General features: G+C 36.8%; 1 protein-coding gene across 5 annotated transcripts in view; it reads right to left on the bottom strand.

The window, feature by feature from the left end:
* The window catches only part of SPOCK3 (SPARC (osteonectin), cwcv and kazal like domains proteoglycan 3), a 214475-nt gene that overhangs the window by 96078 nt on the left and 91335 nt on the right, over nucleotides 1–27062 (bottom strand). For 4 of the 5 annotated variants that reach the window (XM_042808123.1, XM_042808125.1, XM_042808124.1 and 1 more), the window contains one exon: nucleotides 18105–18219. In XM_042808123.1, the coding sequence (XP_042664057.1) occupies nucleotides 18105–18219 (115 nt within the window). Of the gene's footprint in view, nucleotides 1–6936; nucleotides 7181–18104; nucleotides 18220–27062 lie in introns of those variants that run through there. The other variant, XM_032983958.1, reaches the window with a different exon arrangement.

Raw genomic sequence — 27062 nt, 5'->3', positions numbered from 1 at the left:
TAATTATCAGCAGAACACACGCTATCTCTGTTCATATACCTTGCTTAAATGACAAGTCACTGATTTATAATGAACAAAGCAAAAGCTGACTCTTCTCCAACACATCCCAGGTTTAACTGACAAAATCATAAGTCTACAGGGGAAAACAAATGAAAACAAATACAATATGGTTGACATTAATGGAAAAAATTCTTCAGCTGCCTTTTTTTTCCCTCTCCTCCATAAAGATAAAATGAAGCATATATTTCAATAATTATTCAACTGGCAAACTGATTTGCTGCATTACTTATCTTTGAATGTTTTACTGTATTGATACATTTTCATATGCATTATTTTTTTTAATTAAATCAGCTTTAGTTTTAGCACTTCACCAGAAAAAGGGTATTGCACAATATAACTTCTGGAAGCATCCTAAAATCAGCATGTTCCACTTGAGTCTCAGCTCTGAATTCAAAACAAATTTCTGTTGCATTCACTACAGTTGATACTTGTCTCTCCTTTTCTACCTTATTTACATTGATGACATTTCCACCAGCATCATGTCTTGTCTCACACCAACTGAGACATGGGCAGAAGAACAAAGAATAATCCATTCTTCAGAGCGCAAAATTTACCTGAAATTGTCTTCTAACACCACATGCACAAATGTATTTCAGGCTTAGTAGCTTATTTCCTTATGATGTATATGTAACACAGAATTATTTTGAGCCAAAATTGTAAAATTCAAGGAGAGGTAAAAGGAAGTATCTGCCCCTCCAAACTGTATTTAGCAATTCCATGCTCCTTGTTATGCCTGTGAGGAGTCATAAGCCACTTTTACAAAGAATACATCCAGAGTATTACTCTTCAGGTGTCTGAGTATCTCTTAACTGCATAAGCAAATTGGGGCTCCTTCAGAGTCTCTTTATGGCACAGAACCTTGCAGCCATCCATGCTGATAAATGTTCTTTGCTTTGTATCACAACTTTACAGTGAGCATTACTTCTCCCCCCCTGCTCCCACTTTGGTTTTCCTTCTACAGTACTTAACCCCACTCAGCAGTGTGTTCCTCTGCGTGGCTGAGGCTGCTCCCACCACCTGACAGCTCAACTTCTTAAACCTGCCAATTTTAAATTATTGTTCTCCTCACCTCCAGAATTATCCCACCTGTTTTACTTAAACAGTGAAAATTTTTTGTTGTTTTGTTTTTTTTTTGTTTGTTTGTTTGTTTTTTGCTCTTTTTTGGTTTTGTTGTTGTTGTTTGTTTTCTCCCTCACATTAATCTCCTATATTACAGGTACTTTGTAATATAATTCTATCTACCCTGGGCACCTGTTTTAATTAAGCAACTTTGAACTGGACTGATATTATTGTAAATCAAGAATTCTGCTAAACAAGAAAACCACACAGTACACAGAACCAAGCCACTTTATATACTATCTACTGCCTGGTACTGAGGAGCAATAAGGCTTGAAATGGGCCAGCTGTCTCGGTAATTCTAGTGCTAGTATTACTTGCCCCTTATTCTACAGTCAAAATGCATTATCTTCCTAAAATAATTTCAAAAGCATCACAATATCATGCTTGTAGTTACAGATTCTAAGGCATAACACACACTTGGACAGAAAATTGTCTTATGCAATGGTTCTCAGGATTACAAGTAATATCTATACAGTATTTAAAAATGAAGCATTATTAACTTGAACTGGTTTTGCTATTGTAATTACATGAGCTCTCTTGTGACAAAGGCTGTGATGGTTTAGATGTTGTCGTTAATCAGGTGTTAGAAGGGCACTTTCAGCTGCAAACCCCTGCTTTACAGCTCCTGAGTTTTCCAAGAGAATGATGTATGTCTGCATACCAGCGCCTCACAAAATTTGACTTGTGTATTCTGGCACTGGTTAACAGGTATGGCATTTCTACATAAAAACAGAATTTCTTTAAATCACCTAAGTCAACTGCCAACTTATTGTACTGTAATCTTCCAAGTGCTCTTTAGATAGATGGCAGAGCACGTACCAGCATCACTTTCCCTGAACTCCCAGAGAGAGGGAAAGATGAAGAAAAACAAACAAAAAAAGAGACAGAAAGGCTTTCAACTTAGTATTATCTTTTCTGTCAGTATGATATCTTACATATTTATGAATGGTGTCGGATAACAACAGAAAATGGGAAGATAAAACTGACAAGCTGACAAAGAGGTCTGCTCAGAAAAAAATATATAGCAACAAGTGTATAGTAAAATGAGAGCTTAGCAAAAACAGATGGTCAAACTATTTGTGAAGGATCATCTGCTGGATTAGTGCACTAAATTCTTCTATTTATATTCTTTCAGAATAAAAAAAAAAAAAAAAGAAATCTTTTTTTTTTTTTTCTTTCCCTTTTGCTTACTCCTGAAGACAGGCTAAGTTTCTCATGTGTCAGGAGCGTTCCTACTTAAATCTCCAATAGGTAATTCATTTCAGTCTGCCTGTGCAATGAAATTCATCCATATGCATGGCAAGCCCAAAGCATCGAAGTGTACCATTTCTATTACACATTCACTGTGCAACAGGTCTGTACACTGTGGTCAGCCATACTGCCAAATATGCAGAAATTCCCTGAGCAAATATCAAAATCTGTGTCAACAAATTTCATGGGAGGGGAAAACTCTGATAAATATAAAATCAAATTCAACAAAGCACTGCACCAGCTAAACTTACTAAAAGAAACAATAACAATTACACTGGATCCATTTTGGCCCCATATTGCCATGTGTGCATCCTTATTCTTTGAAACTTAATCCTTTTTTGCAACAATACTGATATTCTCCAAAGGCTAGTTTTAATTTATAATACTCTTTTTCATCTCTGATCAAATCCAGGGATCGTCAACATTGAGGGTCATATCGGGGGGGGGGGGGAATGTTGCCTTCATTGTTAGGAAATAATTCAGCATTTTTTACATACGGTAAGTGTAGAATTTTACAGCTTGAAAAAGTTTCCATTTAAATTAATTCACAGTTGGTTTTACTTACTAGCCTGCTTTTCTCATAGATATATTAAACTCACAGAGGTAGATAGGGGAAAAAAAAATTAAAACAAAATCTTGCTATTTTCATTGGCATCTATAAATGAAGCTATTTTTAAAACATAAAGTATTATTTGTGCTGATGCTTGAGGTGAGAAAATCAAATTGCTTGAAAGTGTGAGGTTTTCATGGCTGCTAATTCACACGTATAAATAAAATAGGTCATTTTGAAGACGAATATTTAATATAAAAGAGATATCCATGAAGAAATATCTGTCCCAGGATATGAAAGAGAAAGAAATTGTCAATAAGACTGCCAAAAGAAGTTTTACTAACAACTATAATGTCGCCTCACGTTATTTAGTCTAGCATGACGGAAGTCCTCTTTTATGTACGATGGCATTACATTCCCCACTATGTCTAAAGAAAACCTTCAACTTGATTCCACAAAATAACTAGGTGGCCAAAAATCTAGACATAACCTGTTCTTCTGTCATTAAGAAAGTTGCTAAGGTTCCTGCTTTAATGTGAACTTTTTTTTCCTATTGAAGTACATGAGCATCCTCAGTTTAGTCTCTTCCCTCCTTTTTCTTTCTTCTTTTCTTAATTACTGTAATGTAGATTCCATAAAATGGTACAGACAGGATAATAGGTAATCCATCCCTTCTCCATTCAAGCCTTCATAAAGCATCTCTTACCAGGGCTTATTTCAGGTTTGCAGGCATGACTGTATGAACTTTAAGCCATGCTGAATGAAAACATAGAAGTACTGTGAAAGAGCAAAGTAATACATAAAAATTGAGAAGAGTTATTTGAAGAGAGAAGAACAATAAACAAAACTACAAGAAAAATGTCAAGGGATCATATCCTAAAGAAGCAAAAGCATACTAAAAAAGGTAAAATAGAAATAATAAATATTTATATGATGGTAACACCACGAGAATTGTGGTTAAGCTTTTAGAATTTTGTTTAAACTTTGACTTCTTCCTTCTGCATCATGCAGAGCTTTGAAAATTCCCTAAATATTTTTAAGATTACTTAAAACTGTTCAAACTACTTCAGACCTCAGCTTTTGCTCTCCTCGTTCCTCCTAGAGGGACTCCATCTTCATACAACTGGGGCCCTTCTGGGGCCCCAGCTGGGCATCCCTGGTATGCTGCATGCAACATTTATCCTAATTTAGCTGCCCAATTTCATCTTCACAGTCATGACTCTGCAAAATAACGAATTCACCACTCTTAGCCTCAGAACTGAACATGTTTCCAAATACTTTGCTTTAAACTATCAACCACATATCCAGCTTTAATGTCCCAAAATTGCAATGCAGTAGGAGGTGACAAAAAGGCCATGGTTACATGAGGGAAGGAAAAAAGTAATCTATTGAGAGATGACATAAATGGAAATAGATATTTTCTGCCCCCACTGTGGGGCATAAAAACCATTTAATAATTTGCTTAGGAAAGCATCTGTTTGCACAAAAGAACTATTTTTTTGGTTTTAAAAATCATGAGAGCGGACAGTGCTATTATTTCCAGCATTGCTTCTCCATCTATAGTTCACAGTTTACCTCAATCTTTATTTTTATTGCTGTCTTTATAGGTTCAAGCGTATGTAAATAACTGCATCTTTTGAGCTTTGGTAACAAAGTAAATTGTGGTATCTAATTGGACTAAGTGTGCAGTCTGCTGATCAAATACGGCACCTTCTTTTAGAGAGCAGATGTACTAAAAAATTAACAGGAAAGTAACCACAGGCAAAACTTACACCTCTGTTGCCAAGAATAGATTTTCCACATGTCAGAAAAATTTGTTGTCTTACCTATATGCTAGCTTAGAGGACTGTTCTAGCTCTCCACACAATTTTCTAAACCGTCCTTTTGAACACAGTGCTGACTAAGAGTTCTGTGGCAGTGGTGTCATGCCAAAATTAAAAAGGTTCCTAAAATTTGTTTTACATCTGCTGCCTCATGTATTCTCCCTGTTCCTTCATTATGAAAGAGTAAATGAAACTATCTGAGCAACAACTCCAGAAATAAAATCCTGTCACAGTCTTTCTTACTAAGTTAGCTTTAATTTAAGTGTCCATTTTTCAGTGTCTTCATCCAAAAGTCTCTATAGGCCTTTGATCATATTTTTAACAGCTCTGCAGTGTTTCTGCTTCTGCTATGTGTCGTTTATCAAGGTGGGCAGAGATAACAGGGCTATCAACAAATAAATTGTGAGACCTCACTCATAAAATAATTTCACACTTACAGACTATTCCCCTTACCATTCTTTACAAATCTCAATGTTTTGTTTGCTTTTGTAACTACTGCGTCTGCATCTCTTTTCCGAGTTCTTCATAATGCCACTTTGTGCTTCCTTCTTAGTAGAACATATAGACAATATTCGTTCTAACATAAATTACCTTGGTTTACAATTTGAAGATAGGAATGGTGAATTAGAGCATGACAGAAGTCTTGCAGCGTAGGTACTTTGTTTGTACTTTGAAGTAAATGGTTATATGATGTCAGTATACTTCTAGAATATGAAAGGAAATTCACTTTTCCAGAAGCCTCAAATCTGTGAGATACAGGTCTGCAATCACCCTAGAAGTGTTGCTATTGTTGGTTCGCTATGAAGGAGAATTTTATGGTAGAAGGATCAAAAGTACATGGGTCTCCTTTGGCTACACATGAGTCTATAGCTTTGGCTATAATAAGGAATAATGGGACAGCAATCCCTCACGTCCTACTTCGTAACATGCAAGTTTGTTTTATGACATCTAAGAGCAAGGGATTTAATTCTGATCCAGATCATCTTGGCTGTGCATTCACACCCTTTAACAGACTCCAGTAGCATGCTCCAAAGACGAAGAACCAATCATTCATATCTTCAAGGATAGCAGTTTCTTGTCATCATATGTTTATAGCTCTACTCCCCAGCTTAGATCTCCCTTCAATCTTTCCTCTTACTCGCCTCTTCCCTGCACCAGTGAGTTTGGGGTTGAAAGGAGATGATGTTTGGGGTTTTCTTTAAAAAAGGCCCAACAGCAAAAGCTTGGAACATGACTCATGCTGAATTTAGGGATCAAAACCTCAGATTAACTTTCACTAGTATGCAAATCTTGGTACTACATTCATTGGAAATGCATGTGCCAGTGGTGAAGGCAAAATCAAGGGGAATTCATTCTTCAAGACATTCTGAGAAATATTTACGTGTCCAGATCTTCAGCTGACCAAGCAATGAAGTAAACCCAGAATGACAATAAAAGTAACTATTTAAAATTTTTACATGTATGAAAATATCTGACAAGAAAAATCCCACCTAGGTATTTTGATCTGTGAAACGTCTTTCCCAAAGGCATTATTCCTACGATTCAAATGGATATATTTACAACAGTTTTTACTTTAGTCTCTGCATTAAAATAATCTACAGTTAAAGTAGAAAGAAAAGTAATTAGAAAGCAGAATAGATAAATGATGTCACCATGCATAGTCATGCTTGAAAACATGAAGAATTAAAAAATCTTAAATCACAATTAAAAAATTAAGTGTTGGTTACTGTATATTCTCTAAGGTTATAACTTTGGATGGCTTGATCCATAGGTGCTATGATTTAGTTTATTGGTCAGTTATTCTATATTCATTTAGTTAGTAGAGAAAAGTTGTCCTGAAGAGAGAACTGAGACTACTTTTTTTCTGTTTGTTTTTGTTTTTTTTTTACTGCTATATGGGACAAGCTAGGAATTGCAAGTCTGTGTTTATTGGTAAATATAAATATTGGTAAACAAAAATTGGGTTACATTATAAGTAGTAACCTACTTCTATCATAACTGCAACTTCAGCTAACAGTAAATCTATAAAACTATGATACATCCTGAATTCTGTGCACTTTTGCAATCCTATAAAAAATAACACCCTACTACTGTAAAATGCTTATATAAATTTTACCCCCAAAGTTTACCTACCCGTGGATGTTCAAATACAACACCAAAGGTCTGTATCTGGAAGTCTCCCCCAAAACAACTGAACCAGAGCGAGCTGGAATCACAGCTACCATGAGTGCAAGTTTCCTCAGGCATAAACTCCTTTTCCACACTCAGAAGCTTTGTCTAGACAGAATTTGAGCAGTTGTCTTAAATTTCCAGACACAGAATCTATGGTGGCATGCATCATGTGGATGGTCTGCACAAGTGCGACAAACCCAATGCATCCCTGTAACAATTGTACAGATACTGCTTGAATTAAGGCAGCGGATCCCACAGATTCAGAAAGCTTTAAATCCAGCTTTAACTGTATTATGATTCTAAGAATTGATTAGTACTACTTCTACTAATACAGAAGTTGCATAAGAGATTTAGGAAAGGTATTTGTACGGTGTGTTCTAATATTTAGGTCAAACCATACAATGAAAAAAAAAAAAGATGTATTTTTTTTTTCCAGGCAGTAAGGATCTGATATAGAATATATAGTAGTCTGTGGAAGAAGCCATACCTCTAAGTATAATACTACTGTTGTCTTCTGGCAGACTACATTTATATAGTACATTTATAGCATTTTATAAAGTGAATTTACTTTTGACAATCTGGACACGTGAAAATGGTTTTCGTGTTTGATTTTAAATGAAAGAGAAATATAATACTACCAGACAGACATAAAAAATCCTTAAATAACTGACCATGTAACGAAGATGAACATTTAGTGACACCTCACATGCTTTTACTGTCATAAATACACTATTTGATTTCCAAAAGCAGTAACATATTTTACTGTAAAGTACCAACATATGCACATACTTCACTCTACGATGACAAACATCTCCAGCTGCTACAATTAATATATTTTTCACCACTGGAAACGTTAAATGTATTGTTTTATGCAAAAGGGAATTAATAGAACGGTTTCTGTTCCCTGAACACTACTCCTACTCAATTTCACACACTTAACAGTTTTCTCACCACTGATACGTAAGCAAAACAACAGATGTATTCTGAGCCTATAAACACAACTTAGGAAGCAACACCTTCACGTAAAATGTAATGCATTAGAATTGATGCTAGCTAGTAATAGAAGTACCCAATAATAATCAAATCCAGATCCACATGAAAATTTTAAAACCTGTAAAAGAACCCCTCACGTACAAGCATCCTGATGTTTTGTTGTGTTCCATTACCCAGTGTTAAAGGGAGTATTTCAGTAACAATGAAAGACCAAATAAAAAACCCCCAAAACACACAACCCACCAACATATTCCAAATTAAGCACTAACTGATTACAAATGTTTGCATCAGCTGTTTTACAATTAATATGAAAACTGATACTGACAGCTAATTTTTAGAGCACTACAAAAACAAATGGCAAGCTTTACTTTAGATAGGTATTTGTAAGAAGGGGTATTGAACTGTTCCTGAATTCATTTTGCATAGTTTTTCTGATAAAGGGATATTAAAAGATTTTACTCTTGCTATTTTGTGTTATTTCCATGTTGACATAGTAGTCCACAATGAATTTTATTGCTAATGGACTACAACCACATCTTTACTGTTAAGGACAGGGAAATCATTTATAAACACCTTTTTTATCATTTTTCTTAATTTTGTTAACAAAAAGGCAATCTTTTTTAAGTAGTAGATTCTCAGGAATACTGTCAGTGAAAAGGCCATTTTAAAGCCACAAAAACAAAAATTATAAATGGTTTGTGAGCTTTTATGATGGGACAGAACATTAGCATCCCCCCAGCGTTAGTCAAAAGTTGTACACTCTTCAACAGCAATGCTTCCCTAGATCAGACGTCTCATTTCCTAATTGTTACCTGTGTTCTTGTTTTTGAACAGAAGTGCCCTAACTTACTGCCTTTTAAGAGGTGGTATAACTGAGTGTACCTTCAACCACCGTTAGCAAAACAGAAGGACATACAGCAAAATGGGATCCATCTTCCTGCAAAAAAAATCCCAATCCTAATTTATAATCTCATTGCAGAAGTGGAAACCAGGACATTTATGATCATGGAAAAACTCATCATGCCAACTGATTATCCAGTGCACCCTCTCGCTCCTACAGGCCACTGGGGATCTGAACAAGATTACTGGAGCAGATAAAACATGAGTAGGCCTAGGATTTACCAAATTAACTGAAGTACATCTGCATCAGTCTACAGTAAGACTCCATTTTTTCCTTTAAAAATAGGTGTATTGTGGATTTTGAATGGGAAAATAGTAGAAAATACCTGTTCTGCTAATAGAATAGGGAAGTTCTGTTTAGGCCTCCTTTATTTCAAGTTTGCTCTGATCTCCTACAAAACATATAATGCATTCCAATTAAAAAAAAAAAAAAAAAAAGGCAAAAAACCAAACAAATATTAAAGGCTCAAAAAATGTCTATTTTAGATGTTTACAGACATGGGGCAGGGGGTGGGGTGGTATTTTTTTTCTTAAGGGCAGCAATTTTTGAGTTTTGAAGTTTGGATGCAGAAAGTATGAGTATTTTATAGCCAAGTTACAACTTTAATAAATAGTAAGGCTGCTAAGGACAACCTTGGTACTGCAGTATACATTCTTGCAATCTACATATGTATCTTCCATTAGTGTTAGCAGAAGTTACTTAGAGAGAATGAATACTATTAGAGGATTCTGTTTTCCTCTAGCTGCGTATCCATAAGTCCCACTAAAATGAATGTAAGAAACACATGCACACCAAGGAAAGAACAGGCCCTCACAGCATATACAAAACACATGATGCACAGTGTTAGTCACCTTTTTTCCTTCCCAGTGCAATAAAACAGCTAGTAAAATAGGAAGCTTCACTTTCTTCCTTTAATAAATTAAATTGCATAGCATATAAAAATCTCCAAAATACTCACATTTTCACCTCTCTTTTAAGCGCATAAAAGTCCAAATTATTTTCTCAACAAGTTCAATTAAGCTATGGCTGGGCCAATTTCCTTTCAGTACTTTGTAGAGTGTAAGTATGACCACAGTGGTGTAGTTACACAATAATTGGACTAATCAAAGCTATATAATGTTAGTATTGTGAATGAAGTAATGTTGCTCATTAGCCTATTACAAAAGAATTACTGTAAATTCAGCCTACGTGCAGCATCACTTCCTGTGCAAACAAACACAGATAATGCAACAAGCTTGAAACACTGCCAAGCTGGCAGACTGGCAGCACAAATTATGCAAAGAACCAGAAAGCCTTCAGTAGATTCAATAGAGTTTGGAGCATAAGAATGATTAAGTGTTTCTGTGTACAACTACAAATCACAGTAATGAATAAGAGTAAAATTTCCAATAGGGGACTTAACTGCACCAGCTGGCCTTCTTCAGCAGCATTATAATGTGAAATGATGACATCCTAAATAGTGGTGTTTGCAACTTTCACACAATCTGCCCAAAGCAAACGTTTGTTTCACTTCAGTTTTTTGGAAGTTTTTTTTGAAATCATAATAAAATGCTGGAGCATCTAAAGATACAGAAAAGACACAAAACTATACTGTTCCTTTTTCTCATTTGATCAGAGAAAAGGAAAAGCAGCAGAGAGCAAGGCTTTATTTGATTCTAATGAAATAGAGCATCTTCCATATCAGCTCTAACAGACACTTTTTCAAAACTGCTTGGACCACTCAATACAAATACAGATATGCAATTATACCTTTTTGTTTGGTTGGTTGGTTGGTTGGTTGGGGTTTTGGTTTTTTTTGTTTGTTTGTTTTTAATTGAAAACTTAGTGGTAGAAAGTCTAAACTGATAGCTTTCTTTGTTTTATTATAAAATGAAACTATTAGTAAAATGCCTTAAATTCCAAAGTATGATGGTTTTGAAATATGGGATACACTGGTCCATACAATAAGAACAGAAGAAATACATATACATGTGTACGTTTTTATTTGTAAGTATTTATATATGTGCATATATGTACATCCATATGCATGTATATATGCATGTGCATTTTTCTTACTGAATGGGCCTCCCACATACTTGGATTTGGTCACTTTTTATGCCCAGGGACATAATCTCAGACATGCAGTACCACAGCATGGAAGCAGAGGAGGTTTCGGTTTGCTTTCGTGGTGGAATCAGCATTACAGTTCTACAGCACCTGAAATTTATTCTGGGCTTCTGTCACATCATCCATAACAGGAAAAGGTTAACACATCTTATGCTTCATGGCCCAACACTCCTTACTTAACAGCTGAGATGGAACATTTTCCTCATGTTATTATAGTAAGGTGAACACACCCAGGGAAGAACTTCTGATAATCCAGATCATATAAAAAAGTATTATACTGGCTTTCCACATTCTTCAAAAAAGTTGTAAGAGGGTAGGAGTCCAAGGCAAGATAAAGGACTAGATGACCAATGATTTGAACCAAATCAGCACTTGGAAATGTCATTTAACTCAAAAGCCTAAAGGAAGTTGTAATATGATTAAGTGCTAGCACAAAATCTATCAAACTATCCAACTACTTTACCTGACTAAATTAGATTGATTCAGTGATATTACATTTTTAACACTATCCGCTTCTAAAAGTCTATAATATAAAGTGAAATTCTCTAACATGCTTTAATAGTGAAATCGTGGTAATTTGAAGACTGCATCTACAAGCAGAAATACTACAAATTTTTTTGTTAATCCCTAAATTCAAGTCCTACTCCACACAATCTTAGGGAGTAGGGAACAATTCTCACTAAACCTAACTTCATTTTATAGAAATCTTAAGAAGCAGAAGAGAAAACATTTTACCCAGATAGCACCTACCACTCTTTGCTTAATTCTTAAAATAGTGAATTCTCTATCATTAGGCCCTTTATACTGCTCACCTTCTACCCAGCTTCACGTTTTATTGAGGCCCAATCTGCACACTTCTCTGGAACTTGCCTTGAACAGTTATAATTTTCTGTTTATTTGTTTTAACGTTGTTAAATGCTTATTTGCTATGACTCTCTATCCATGACTAGTGAATTCTTGTCATTTTCCAGGTAAATGATGATCTGTAAATGAAATGCTCTTACCATGATTAAGTCACCTCTACTACTTTAACCTTTACTTTAACAAAATGGGTCATCAGAATGTATTGCTTTGTTAATATTTATTGGGTATCAGTTAATTCTAAAGAAGATCCAAAAAGCTGTGCAGCTCTATGACATGTCAATTCAATCTGTCTTACAAACACCTTACCTATGTTATTAAAATTACATAGATATAGGCTGCTACCATAAAGAAATTTTTAAAAAGTACAAAAACAAGACAAAGAAGGGGATATAAATGACTGTAAGGCATAATCTGAAAAGAGAAAGAAAATAAATCATAAATAAAAAGATGTGCTACAAAAGGAATGATACCTTATTTCTAAATAATTTGCTAGAGATTTCCTGTACCTAGTAAAAATTGTATTTGGAATACCTGAATTCTGTTGTAATTGCTTCATACTCTGAAACCTAAGAATAAATGATTGGAGAGGGTGAAAAATACAATAGAAAGAAAAAGAAAGTTCAAAGTCCTTACACAAGTCTGTGTAAACTGTCAGTCTTTAAACATTTCAATCCCATATTAACATGCTATGGATATAAAGTGGCAGAGACAAGAGCCATCATTTTCTCCCACAGCAGAGAACTCTTATGTTGATCTGCGCATTTTACATAAAAAACCCATAAAAAGCATAGCAGGACCTTCACAATGGGGGTAGGGGGCACAACGTATGGTGAGGAATTCATAAAATACACAGATCTACATTTACCTAGAAAAAATGCACGTAATAATTTGTGCAATAAATTCCACCAAATAATTTAATGCATCCAAGCATTGATTGATTTAATGTATCCAATCAGTTTTACGTAGTACATTTATTTTATTTATGGAAGAAGAAAAGGAGACTGTTCTATCAGATTCCACTAGGATCAATCAGTAAGTACAAGGTTAGTCACTAGGTTCTCATATATCAAAGACACTCAGATTTACTTGGAACATGATTTTTGGCCCAAAACTGTCTTGCAATTTCCTCATTTTCAGAGCTTATACACAAAACACATTTCTGTATGTTACTGAGCAAGTCATCACTTTACTAGTTGCAGTCAAATCCTGGAATGGACTGCGCAATGACTGGGTCTCAGCTGAATTAATCCCATTTTTATAGTGTCTCCTGGAACTGTTTTGAGACAAAAGTGAACAGAAACATTTAAAGCAGATAGATGCCTTCACTCCTCCACCCCTCTCCTTTATTTCACCTTTAAGCATTAGCCTTAAATTTTTTTTTGTTTTGACAAGTATGCAGTACAACAAAAAAAAATTCCAGTAAAAGTAATTCAACCAAACCCACAAGCACTATCCCACGTTTACTGTTAAACTTATGTGCAAATTTTCTGCTGGTTGGCAACCCTGCCCATTCTCTTGAAGTTTTCTACAATCCTGTTCTTCACGTGCAGCTAACCTACTTGCTTAGAACTTCACCTGTACACTATTTAGTTTAGTACTGTAGCCTGTGATTCACAGAATGTTTTTCTTAGAGCAAATTATGTGATGTGTCACTTTGTATTACAGTTGTCTGTTTCAAAACTAAGATTAAGATGGGTTGATTTAGATGAGATCTAAGGCAGAAATCCTTCCCTGTGCGGGGGGTGAGGCGCTGGCCCAGGGTGCCCAGAGCAGCTGTGGGTGCCCCCTCCCTGGAAGGGTTCAAGGCCAGGTTGGACGGGGCTGGGAGCCCCCTGGGCTGGGGGAAGGGGGCCCTGCCCGGGGCAGGGGGAGCTGGGACTGGATGGTCTTTAAGGTCCCTTCCAACCCAAATCATTCTGTGATTCTATAAGTTAACAGACTGTTTATCAGGGCCTGCAAATCTACAATTGCTCATCGCTGGACTAAATTCTCAACTTTTCTGAGCCTGGTTAGGCACTAGCTTTCCATGTCCTGAATGGGTTCCTACGTGTTGTGGTGTCACCACAAATTCTTTCTTTCTTTGCTCAAAGTAGCAACCACAAGTACATGAAGAATTAAGAATTTATCTTTACCACCTGCTGCTCTGTGTATACAAAGAGCACACATTCCAATGCAGGTATTCTGGAATATCCATTACCACCTAACAGACCTCCTCCTTCGACTCATCCCTTTTTATTTCCTGTCCAATTCTCTTCTGGCCGAACATTCAAATAACTTTTTCCTCTTCCCCAAACTTGCAGGTGTGATCTCACAGTTCTCAGAGATTCTCAGTACTGCAGATCCAAATAATTAAATCTCCTGAAAGTAATTGAAAACTAAAACAAGTAGACAAATTTCTACTAGTATGATGAATATTCTTCTTGTCACCGTAACATTCACATCACTGTATCACAGTATTGGCAATTCAGTATTCCAACATTCTACAGGTTTTATATGTAACTGAATGATGTATACCCCAAAACATTTCATTATTGCATGTACAGAGACTTTGCAGGGGTTTTTTTCCCTGATAAATCCTATCACTTAACCAATAAAGACAAACTGCAAAGCACAAAGGTATGGTAAAACACCATTTAGGCAAAAAGTCAATCTCCAGAGTTTCAAAGAATCAATGAAAAATTATATTTTACACCAGACTTTAAATTGTTTACCATGCATTCTAGTGCAGGCAGCTACTCCCTTCCCACAGCAATCCAAATGGAAGCAGTTAGATAAATAACATTAATATATATCCTACATGTTTTCTTAAAGTACTTCCTTTTCTTCCACAGGACAGAACACAACTTCCAACACAGTTATAGGCAGCAGAAATGCAAATGCAATTATCTGCTATCAACAAAAATTTGGCACTTCTAACCATGCCCCCATACTTTCTAGAGCTCTGGTACTCCAAACTACTCTCATGACCAATGACCTACAAGACTTATCTCACTTTTTTGCCAAATACTTGTCAGTATTTGCTCTTGCATCAGAACACTGTGACACTCAAGAAGTGTGCTAGAAGAGGACTTGCCATCTTGACAGTCTCCCAGAAAAGGAATTAAGTCTTGTGTGCAGTACCCCAAGACTGAGGGGATACCATGATCTCTGCTGACATTGAAACTGAAGAAATAACAAAACCATAGACTTGCCTGACCCACAACCCCATGAGAAGGACAGTGAGATGCAGTAGCTGGTTTTGAAACTGCACAAAGGCAAGCACACTGCAGCAAGACAACAGTGTCGAGATCCCCGCGCTAATACAAATTTTAATATAGGTGGAATCATCACATCAGTAGACTGTACTGTCACAGTCACAATCCTGTTGGAACCATGTCATACCACGCCACTAACAGCCTTGCAGATCCACCAATTATTGTGTACTACTGAGGTACCCTCAGTAACCCACAGAGGGCTACAATAGGTTGGAAATTGTATTGTACAGATAACAACACATGGGACAGCACTGACTGAGTAAGAGAATGTCCATGCCTAAGTGTTTTCTTCTGCAAGCCAATTTCTAACAAAACCACAGAAGAAACTACTAATGTGATTTTTTCCATTTGACATAATTATCAGCCTTCTCTGTCTATGCTATTACCTCAAAGCGTGTCAGAATTTATATACAGAAATTTATGAACAAGGGAATAGGGCTGCTTGGAAACGCTGCTTCTAATAACAGAGGATTTAACTGTAAGTCTGAGAATTTCAACCTGATGACACTACAGAATAATCTATTCAGCTATAACTGTATTTCATACCTCTTTCCCTGGGGTAGCCCTAAGGTGCCCATAAAGCTTTTATTTATCTTGGAGGTATGCAGAGTGTCCTCTTCCCTGACTGTCTCTTGAAGTTAGTTTTTGCCACTGTGGCATTTTACATGCTTAGAACTACTTTTCCTGTGCAAGAGTCTTGGGAATAATCTCTGGAACATCTATGGATCTCTACAGCAAGTATGTCCAAAAGGACATCTGTGGGCAAGTTCTTTACAAAGATTTCCCAGTAATCCATGAAAAAGGTCTCAACTATTTTTCCAGAAGACATCCCCCATCTGCCTTGTCTTAAAAAAAAAAAAAAAAAAAAAAAAAGAGACAGAGAAATTATACAAATCATTTAATCTTCAAAGAACACCACATGCACACACACACACAGATGAAGTGGAAAGGGAAAATTACTGGGATGAAATTTTGTAAAGATTTATTCCCAACAAATTGAATGCATACAACTTGTACATTAGAAATGGATACAGGTAGATAATATAACCTGACAGTTGATAATATAACCCTTCTCATCTAATTTTTACCAAGACTTATAAATGAGTGGATTAGTTTTTTGGGAACTTAGAAAAACAGATGGCTCTGTTGAAAATCAATATGGAAATTGTAGATATCAGTGAAGGAATAAAATCTTGGGCTAAGGAAATTAATAGCGGTAGAGAGACCAACAGACATGACTGCTTGTGAATACACTATTAATTCTCTTATTCCACCATACTGCAGAAAAGTTGGAAACTGCATGAAGAAAATCTCTTTGGAAAGAAAGCACAAAGTAATTAATTTCTCCTTGAACCTGGTAATCTGGGGAACAGGGAGATCTAAGCTTGGGAAATCCCTGTCCTGGCTCAGGACAGATAGGTAAAGAATTGCTTCATCCAGTTTACAAGAACAGACTTGCAGTGCTTATTACAATCACCAAGTTCCTGCCATTGCATAGTTTCCCATTATGAGATTGTATTATATTCTGACAGACTTTGGCTCTTAAAGTATTACCTTTCTAAAAGCGTGCCAAGGACTATGTGAGGAATAATACAGGTATGAAGGCAGATGTCAATATGTTTATTAATTCAACCACTGTAAGCAGCTTCATCTAGTCTAAAAAAGGTTTCAGTCCTTACCTGCTGCACGTACACTTAACCTGAAAATGTCATTTTCTCACTGTTGTCCATAACGTGTGTAATACCTCCCAGAAATTTCAAATGATTGTGTTGTCTTTTCATAGTTGACACTGACATATTCCCTTAAAAGCTCACATGCAGTTGAAATCAGACTACCTAGCTTTGTCTGATAGTAATTCTTGCACCTTATATAATACTTAATCAAACCAAAATGTCTAGCTCCACACTGTGATTGTTTATATCAAACAGTTTAGCTCTACAAATAATGTCGAGCTTTTTTGTTAATTAACTGCAGCTGCGGATCAAGAATAGTTTAAACTTTCCCTTTCACTTTGTACTATCTTGCTTGTTTGAAAAGCTACAGATGGGTGTATTTAACATAACCAGACACTCGGAAGTACATTCCATATATCATTCAGAAAACTCTACTGGCTCTCTCAAAAGCTTGAAACGATCCTCAGAAAAGAAAGTCTCTTTTTTTCCTTAGCTCCTTCCAGCTCCTATTGAGCAAAGCACTTTAACACACACTTATTTCCATCAAGTTATTGAAGTTTAGCCTTTCTATACTATGCTCTGTTTCCCACAATGAAGCACAAAAAAAGTGAAAAATCCCAAGTCAAAAAAGCAACTGGACTCCATCTCTTCAGCAAACAACAATCTCATGACTCAACTAAGTGTATGGTTCAGGCCCCTACACATTCACTTTCTGCACCAGAAGTACATTACTATTTTACCACTCTAATACCTACATAAATAGAGCATCTGGAGCTGTGCTCCCAAAAAAAAAGGTAAGAATAAAAATCATCTACATTTGGATTCCAGAATAGCATATATTTGTTTCTGGAATCATACAGTTGTTTCTTGTATTTAACCATTCTAGAATGCAAGGAAAATTGGAATGCATAGAAGAAGAGAAAAAAAGAAGAAAAAACTTAACAATTTACACTGGAACAGGCCATTACCTACACTTTAACAGGCAGTTTTGAGTTCTCTAGCTTTCTATAAGAAGTGACGAAGTCAAAGTAATGTACAGCAGCAGGATATTATCATAATCATTACATTAATTTGGTACCAGCACAGTAAGTATTTCCTTAAATGTATTTGTATCAGCAGCTTGCAATATTTAAGTATGCATACCCTCTAGTTTACCAGCCTATCAAAAAATCAAATATCAAACATTCTAATCAAATTATGCATACATAATTCTAAAATCCACTCCTACTCTGCTCATATGCTGTTAAATAACTAAACTAATTATAATGTATTTATAGTTTACAGTCAGTCATGAACATTGTAAGAAAAGTCTATAGGATTAATTATTAAAGTATTTACCTGTGCGTAAGCCTTCGGTGACTAATGCAAACAGCAGTTTGTTGATCCTGTGCAACACAGACCTTATGACGACTACATTTCATCTTTAAACATGGATCTTTAGCCGGATCTAAAGCTAAAAATAATTTTAGAAAATTGTTAACAATTATCTAGAAACATGCAGTTAAGGAAAGAAACACACCATACACAAAACCCACCAAATATGTGGAGGGGGGTTGGCCTGCTGTTTGTCCAGCATGCTGGACAGAAAAGAACTGATTTTCACCAGGATAAAATGCAGCACACTCAACGATAATACAAAATGAAGTGGCACAAAATACCTCACCAAGAAAAACAGATCTTCATGAAACATGGATACTTCTGTATACTCTCATACAATATCACTGGTTTTTATTTATAAAAATATTAAGTACCCTGTCCAACTCTCTCCTGGCCAATATTTGTAACAAAGACAAAAAAAGGCTGCTGGTTTTTACTGTAGTTAAAAACATTTCTTCAATATTAGAATTTGCTTAGGACCTTTAGGAATTTTCATACCCATTATGTCATTCAGAGCACCAAATTCCCAAAGAAAACTATTTTCAATTGGATTCTGTTGCCTACACTTCTCCACTTCAGCCATGTCACTTCTAAACAGAATTAGGTTTGTGATTTTTGTAGCTTACAAGCCACTGCATTTCTGAAATCACAATAAAACTGTAAGCCAAAAAAGTAATGAAAAAGAAGTCAGAAGGGCAAATGATATTTGACTGGGAGTTTTGAACATCTGTTTGTTCAGACGTTGGCAGCCACATCTCCCACATACAAAATCTTTTTGAAAGCTGTAAGCCAGGATGCTAACAAAAAAAACGTACTTCCACTCAACTCATTTCTTGTCATTCCTACTATGAAGTAATACCATCTACAAAGCTACATTGCACAGTAATAATTCAATGAGACACAGATGGGGATGTGCTGGTCCATAAGCAAATTAACCCAGAGAAGAGGAAAAGCAACCATTCGTTAAATTCTGTTGTTGTGTAGCTAAGTACTCACCATCACATTCTTTAAACAATTGCCACTTTCTCACTGTAATCCCCAAATACTGGTACTTCTACCTGGAAAGTAGCTTCCCCTTCCTGCTTACTAAGACACAGCTGGGTTCTTCCAACAACATTAAGTGGTAAAGAATGACAATGTCTGAATTTAATGAGAAATTATAACTCAGGTGAGATTTTAGTAAAAGTATATAAAAATATGCAGGTGAGTGATTTCTATGACTCCATCCTTAAATACAAATTCAACTTGCATTATTCTAGGTCTCTTATTTCTGCTTTGTGGGTTATTTTGCAGCTGGTCCTTTAGTCATTAACCCATACGCATCTTTGAATTACACTCTGATCTACAAATACTTATTTCTGGCTATAATACTAGAAGAGCCAAATAATCCCATTTATTACTTATTATTAAATTTGTATAGCTTATTTCTTGAGTAACCATGCCTACAGGACAACACAGAAAAGTTTCTGCCCATTTATGTTCTTCACAAGAAACAATCAACTTTTCCCTTCTCTGATTTCTCTAGTAGATCTAAATTTTTGAAAACTATTTTTTTTGTTCCTATAGGTATTCATTTTTTTTTAAAAATAAAAGCTTAACACCCCTCAAAAAAAAAAAAAAAACCAAACTCAAAACAAAACACCAAACAGCCAACCCTTGTAAATTAATGTCCTGGGTTGAGTGAGTGGTGGAGTTTTTTGGTGGCAGGGGAGGGGGCTATCAAGGTGGCCCCCTGTGAGAAGCTTCTCAGAGCTCCCCCAGCTCCACGTCAGCTCCACTTCTGTTTGGGAAATTGAGCCAATCAGCTGCGCCTGTGCGATAACGTATTTAAGAAGGGACGTGGTGACGGGCAGTGGGACTGGTGAGGAGGAGTTGCAGCAGCTGCCTGAACACCAAGGTCAGTGGAGGAACGGAGGAAGAAAGGAGGGGGGAGGTGTGCCAGAGCAGAGACCCCCCTGTATCCTGTGGGGAGACGGCAGGGCGGCCCCCCCCTGCCACCCATGAAGATCTACGGTGGAGCAGACATTGATTTATGGCCTGTGGCTCCTGCTCAGATGATCAAGGTTCTGTGCCCGAAGAAGGCTGGGGTCTCATGGGAAAAGGCATCCCCGCTGCTGTAATTCAGCGCTGGGAGGATTGCAGCATGCGGGGGAGTCCCACGCCGGAGCAGCTCGGGAAGGGCTGCAGCCGTGGGAGAGAATCCAGTCGGAGGAAGTTAGTGACCCATGACGGAGCAGTGTGGGGAACGCTGTGGCCCATGGGAGGAACTCGTGTTGGAGAAAGTTTGTGGAGGACTGTCTCCTGTGAGAGGGGGACCACGATGGAGCAGGGGGAACAAGTTCCGGACACTCCCCTCACCGAAGATGAAGGAAGTGGCAGCGCTGACTGTACCCCCCTTTCCCTGCCCCTGCGCCGCTGGGGGAGGAGGTAGAGATATCGGGAGCAGAGCTGAGCCCGGGAAGAAGGGAGGGGTGGGGGGAAGGTGTTCTCAAGATGTGGCAATGCTTCTCACTGTCCTACTCTGTTATGTGTTGTTAGTGTCTGTAATAAATGTATGTTCTTTTTTTCTTCCCCTAACGAGTCTGCCTTTTGCTCATGATCATAAAGGGGAATTTTCTCCCCATCCCAGTCCTATCTCGAACCCCAAGCCTGGCTCTCTGTCCCTTCTCATTGCCGGAGGGGAAGGGAGAGAGAGCTGCCAACCAGGCCTAAACCACGACAACACCCCTCAAAAAAAAAAAAACAAACTCAAAACAAAACACCAAACAACCAACCCCTGTAAATTAAACACAAAATCCCAGATTATGGAGACACTACTGAAAATCCTAAATTGGAAACAGTTTTCCTGTGTTCATCTTCACTTTAGCATATTACTGTCTACTCTTCAGTTATATTTCAGAAATGTTCTCTCCCCGTTTTTCGCAATTGCTTATAAAATATATATTTGTATACATATTTTCTGAAAGTAAAGTCATGTTTCTTCTGTTCTCCATGATCAAAAGCAAACTTTTAACCACACCTCTATTCGAACTCCCAGATGATATGAACTTAAGGCTGACTAACCATGTACCCAGGAAATAAGAACCAGGCTGCTCATTAGTTGTAGTTTTAACACATGACTTTGTGGTGCTAAGTATGATTAAATATAATCTAAGCAGTGACTTTTTCAGTTTTATTTCCTTCTTGACAATATATTCAACTGTGCAAAAAATATAATCATATTACTAACAAAGCAGAAAAGGGATGGAATCATTAAAATAAGAATAATTCAAGCGGAAAATAAATACTTTATTAATTACAGCATGACATACACAGAGATGCATTCCTCTTCCAGGTATTTTTATTATTCCAGCAAACCAGCCATAAAATCACAATGAGTCATCCAGTGTAAGTCTGATTATAACAACTCTAAACAAGTGTGAAGCAAATGCAGCAAAAAATGACTGAACGAGGGTAACAAAGTTGGAGTCAAAATTAACAAGAGCGTATTCAGCATCCTTCTCCAGTATACTTTAGATTTTAGAATCCATGTCAAAAGTCAGGCAAAATGTAATGTCAGTCCCTAGTAAGCATGAACAGATTATCACTTGATGTGCTGGTCCAAGTACCTCTTCCCAGAATGCTCCCAGGTGGAGACACTAAGGTAGCAATACCAGAATATGATACTGGCAAATATTCAGATAACTGTTTTGCAAAACTGAGTACGTTACAGAACAAAAATACATGAGCAAGAGAAATCTGGACTCACATAAAGATGCTGAGTTCAGTATCAAATAGAATACATATTTCAGGAAATCTGGTGAATGGAGAAGATCGTGTAATTTTCCATTCCCATTGAAATGATTATTTCTTTTCCCAAGTTCTTGGGACTCTGAAGGTGTGTTTTGACAATTCCATCAAAATTTAGCAAGCCATAACATATCTTTTTGGCAATGTTACAGGCAGAACTCAACTTTACAACTCAGAGATGGTACTATCACATTTTGCCTTTATGACAACATAAAGATGGGTATCAAACTAGGGAAAACACCTAGTCTATTTCTAGGATCAGAATGACTTTACCCCTATAAAAGAATGCCAGGGGCCAGAGTTGAAGATTTCATTTTTTAAAGAGAAAAAAAAATAAAAGGACATGCACACACGCACCACACATCCCTCAAACCCTCCCCCCCACCCCATACATGCAAATAAATGAAAATGTTTTAAGGTTTAGAAAAAAAACAAAAATAATCAATGGAACCCCAAGAGATCTAACTAGGAAATCAAATTAGAAAATGGTTTGAACACATAAGTGATGGCAGAAAGAAGTGCTGAATTTTGACAGCACTATCAGAAATAAAACTGTTGGGATGAGAAAGAGACTAAGAATTTCATTGTGTACTGATGCTCTGTTAGATTCCTTATCTATTTAACAGGCCTTCTGCAGAAAATGTAAGTCAGATTTTTTAGAATTATGTGTTAAAAAAAAATACACTTCTGTGCAGCACTCATTCACAAATTGTACCTTTTAAAGGAAAGGTAATTATAGCTGTTCATGGGTGAGAACCTAATGTTAGAGATCAGTTGTGCAAGACAAGACAGTACCTGCAATGCAACCACTTCTTGGCCCTATGTTGATATTCGACTCAGCTGCGTTCTGCCCATTTTTCTCCTCTAAGAATTTTCTTTGAAGAAAATCAAACAGCTTACAAAAAGGAAAGACATATCCATAAATGCGGCTAACAACACATTCTGTGCATATACACACATTGTTTGTTTAAATTGCTTTGAAACAGAGAAGTTGGGGTTCGTTGGCTGTTTCTTTTAGGGGTCAGGGTTTGTTTTATAAACCAGAGTGAAGTACTAAACAAAATCTGTGATTGCATCCACACATTTGTGTATTAAAGCCATAAGACTTTGTCTTGGCAGCTCTGTCCAGCTAAAGTGAAATTAAGAATTTTAAGTGACATTTGACACCATTTCTACAAACTAGACATTGAAGAATATGCGGGTGAGTTCATTAACTTCTCAGAGGTATTTCTTTATAGTTAACAGTTGACAGGGGAGTCTGAGTAAGAGAAGTGTTTTAGACATTTCTGAAGCGAAGCATTTCTTGGGCTAGATTGGGCCCTCTCCTACCAAAGGTTGACATACACCACTTGGACTGAAAGCCAGGACACATACTCAGTTCTAGAGTATATCTAAACCTTACAGTAGCAATGTAATCTTCCAGTATTTCCTGACTCTGTGGTTACCATGTGCTGCGTGAAACTCTTCATCACCTGAGGTGTGGCATACCTTCATTATTCAGCAAGAATGGCGATGGAACTGTGTTAGTACAGGGGCTACTATGTAAGCAGAGTGAGCCACGGGTGCCAAAACCACAAGACCATCTTCAGATTCAAAGGCGCGTTCAACACGCACGGTATTGCCGTCAACATTAACTCACATTACCACACAGTGACCTACTGGACTTCTTGTTCTCTGTCAGCTACGAACCCCCTACAGAGGTCTTTTTTCCTCATCTCATGTGATACACGGCCTCACTTCTTCCAATAGTTTATTCGCAAAAATTTCTTAGTTACCGAACCAGTTTTAGTGATGCAGAAGTCACAGAAGAATGTATGTCCTTGAACACATCTTTTGAAAGTTGCAGTATCTTACAACAGCAAGGGAGAGACCAAATAAACCACTGACACAAAAATATGGATTTTTGGAATGTGAAAAAGTCAGCTACCTGAAGGGTCAATGTCTGCCTGGACTGACACTACAGCTTAGCAAGACAGAGGATAAAATACAGAAAGAAATGTTGCTAGAAACTGTGAAAAGTAGTGCAAGTCTTTCTCTTTTTTCTTTCACTATCACATGCTGTAGTCAACCCTATACTATGAAGTACATAGAATCTAAATTTTATGAATCTGTTTTGCACAATCTCACATTTTTAATTTTAACCTGCTTTTTAAAAATGGTGAATTTATGGGTTGCATTAGTGATTTTCCCAGCTCTGAAAGGACTAAAAAAAATTAGATATTTATGAAAGCATACAAATGGCTCGCCTTTTTTAAAACCTGTTTTACTTCCTACTCAGAACAGACAAATAGACAATTTTCATGGAAAATGAAGGCTAAACCACAAGAAAAACATTTTCCAAAACCACAGTGTGAAGTTTTTCATGCTGGGGAAGACCTGAACTCCCCTTACAATGCAGACATACCTGACTATGTACAGATTCTACATGGAGTCATCCTAAGCATCTTAAACTACTATGAAAATGCATAAATTTATTCCAGGAAAAGTACTACTGATTTCATCTCAGCATGTAACTTAGTTAACACAGGAAATACATGGCACTGAGTCTTTAATTCTTCACCTCGTCTTCAAGGAATCCCTGACAATACGTGCCTGCTTTACCCCAGCTCACTTGGAGTATGAAGACTTGCTCTGACAACAACATGTATGCCTTTCCATTTCTACCAAAATAAGCAGCTATGAAATAGTACGATGTTCACACTAAAAATATCACAAGTGTCAAAATCCCACTGTGGAGTCATTTATGTATCCCTCAGAGCTATTTTCTTCAGCATGAAACAGACATCAATCTGAGTTTTTATCCAATTCCCATTTACTAAAGTATCTTCATAATTGTGACAGCTAGAGGCCTTTTTTATTTTTCCATAATTGAAGTGAAAATGTAGATTGTATAGCACAATTATATTGTCATTAAAAATAGGTGATGGTTTCCACTATGGTGAGGAGACTCTAATCATAAGCCATATGTTTATTTAAGGCTTGTCAGAAATAATTTCATTAGTGGCTATAACGTATCAGCTGACTTCCTAGAAAGTCAGGTACAACCAGCTTCTAGAGATACAGGTCTGATCTTAGCTTTATCAATTTGATAAAATTTAGCTTCATTTAGCTCCTAATATTTGAAAAGTGTGCTTGCTACAAGCTATTTGCATGTATGTCTACTTTACATTTGTCCATGTATTTGCCTAAAATAATATCAAATGTCAAGTATATTAAATTTCAACAAGCAGAAAAATACCATTGTCGCAAAAGTATGAAATGCTTTGTAACATCTACTATTTCTCAAAGACCTTATGTTATAAATGAGAAATAATTTGCTCTCTGCTGAAAAATTATGGAACAGAATTAGGATCACCTAGTGACTTTTATAGATGGATGTGAATTTGTTCTTCTCATGTTAAGGAAGCAATTAATATTAAAAAATTGATTCAATTATTACTAATGAATTTATTTATTTATAAATCAAATTTGGAAGAGCAATTCAGCAAAGCTCCCCATCATCTCATCTGTAAGTCAATTTATAGCTAGCACTCCCAGAAACCGACATTAGCCAGAACATCATTTTTATTGGGAATATAACAGGAATTTGAGATTCACAATACATAACATAGAAATCCTCTTAACAGGAGCTCTGTGGCAGAAACCACAGTAAATTACCATTATTTTACAACCTGCTGAGTACATTCTGCCATGTTCCTAATGTTCCATTCCCCGTGAAATTAAAGGGGGAAAAAAGGTTAAGGACAAATTTTTCAGATTTATATTCTATTTACCTCCTCCAAAGTTTGTTATTCATTTCTGATGTGCAAAATAAGAACCAGCTAGACATTCTGCTTTACTATAATTACCAAACTGAAACCACTCATGGGATACTCAAAACGTAGCTTAATTCTTCCAGTTTAAAAGGCAGGCCTGACTTCTTTGCCTACTAAGTTTTCACATTTGACAATGGTGGGAGAAAAATATAAATTATCTAAAAGTTCTAAGTAAAATATTAATAATTAGGTCAAATGCCTACATTACAACCCTAGGCAGACAGACACCTAGAAGGGAATGGCTTGTACTGCCTGCTTTGATAAACCACACAATTTCTGGAGATATCTAAAGTCTACCAGCATCTCTACTTCTCCATTTTGAAAGGTGGTGATTTCTCACCTCCTAAACCAGAATTTCTCACTAGGAAATGTGTTGGTTCAAGAGAGGTGAGTGGAATCTCAGCACCACAATTTCCAGAAATAGTAGGGAGCAGAGCAAGACAGAACACATACACTCAGTTGATACTGTCAGCTAACATGGAATCCAGATAAATGTTTAATTACAGTTAAAAGTGATAGTGGTTATTTTTTGCCTACATTGTACAGTGATCAGCATCCAAAATTTGCACCCCTGTATACAGGCCCTCCTCAGCCACAGATGGTTTGAGTCCACACTGCTGTGGATTCATATCAAGACACCCCTGTCTTGCTATGCAACACACCTACTGAGAATAAACACCTTTTAACTTCAACAAGAAAATGAATCATTGTGCAGATAGCAATCCGATATTCATGAATAAAAATGAGAGAATCAACAAGAAACAGCCTACCTCAGTAACCTGATGGGGCTGTTCAGAAAAAGAGTAATCTCAAATTTTTGTTTCTTCCCCCAGGGACTGTATTTGCCATTTAAGATTCCCTATATAATATGAAAAGCAGAAGGGCTAGCTACAGGTGCATGCTCACAAGAGGCATCTTCTTCTATATTTGTTTCATCTGGCCACATGGATCTACAACTTCAGTAAGAAGGACAGAGAAAAGGTTTTTCTGTAGGTGGCCAAGCAAGTAATTAGGAGTTTAGATTCAAACCCCTGAACGTCATGAGCTGTCTAGAAGTCTAGTTTCTGACTGGTGAGCAAATGCTTCAACAATTAAGGTGGCTGTGTGCATGGAGGTTGCTTCTACCCAAGAAATACCTACTTTGTCAAGTGATCAGAAGTCTCCACACTGATGTATCAGGGACAACTGTGTAAAGCATCTCATGAGGCTTCTGTTTGGATGCACTGCTGTTCCTAGCATTTTATATTACTAACCTCCTGTACATTAGCACTGAGTGTCAAGTTGCCCTGCAAACGTTGCAGTTATGCTAGATAAA

Source organism: Tyto alba, unplaced genomic scaffold (assembly GCF_018691265.1).
Source record: "Tyto alba isolate M040663 unplaced genomic scaffold, T.alba_DEE_v4.0 Super-Scaffold_6, whole genome shotgun sequence".
Classification (NCBI taxonomy): domain Eukaryota; kingdom Metazoa; phylum Chordata; class Aves; order Strigiformes; family Tytonidae; genus Tyto; species Tyto alba.
Note: the sequence above shows the minus strand (reverse complement) of the source record. Positions and strands in the feature narration are given on the sequence as shown.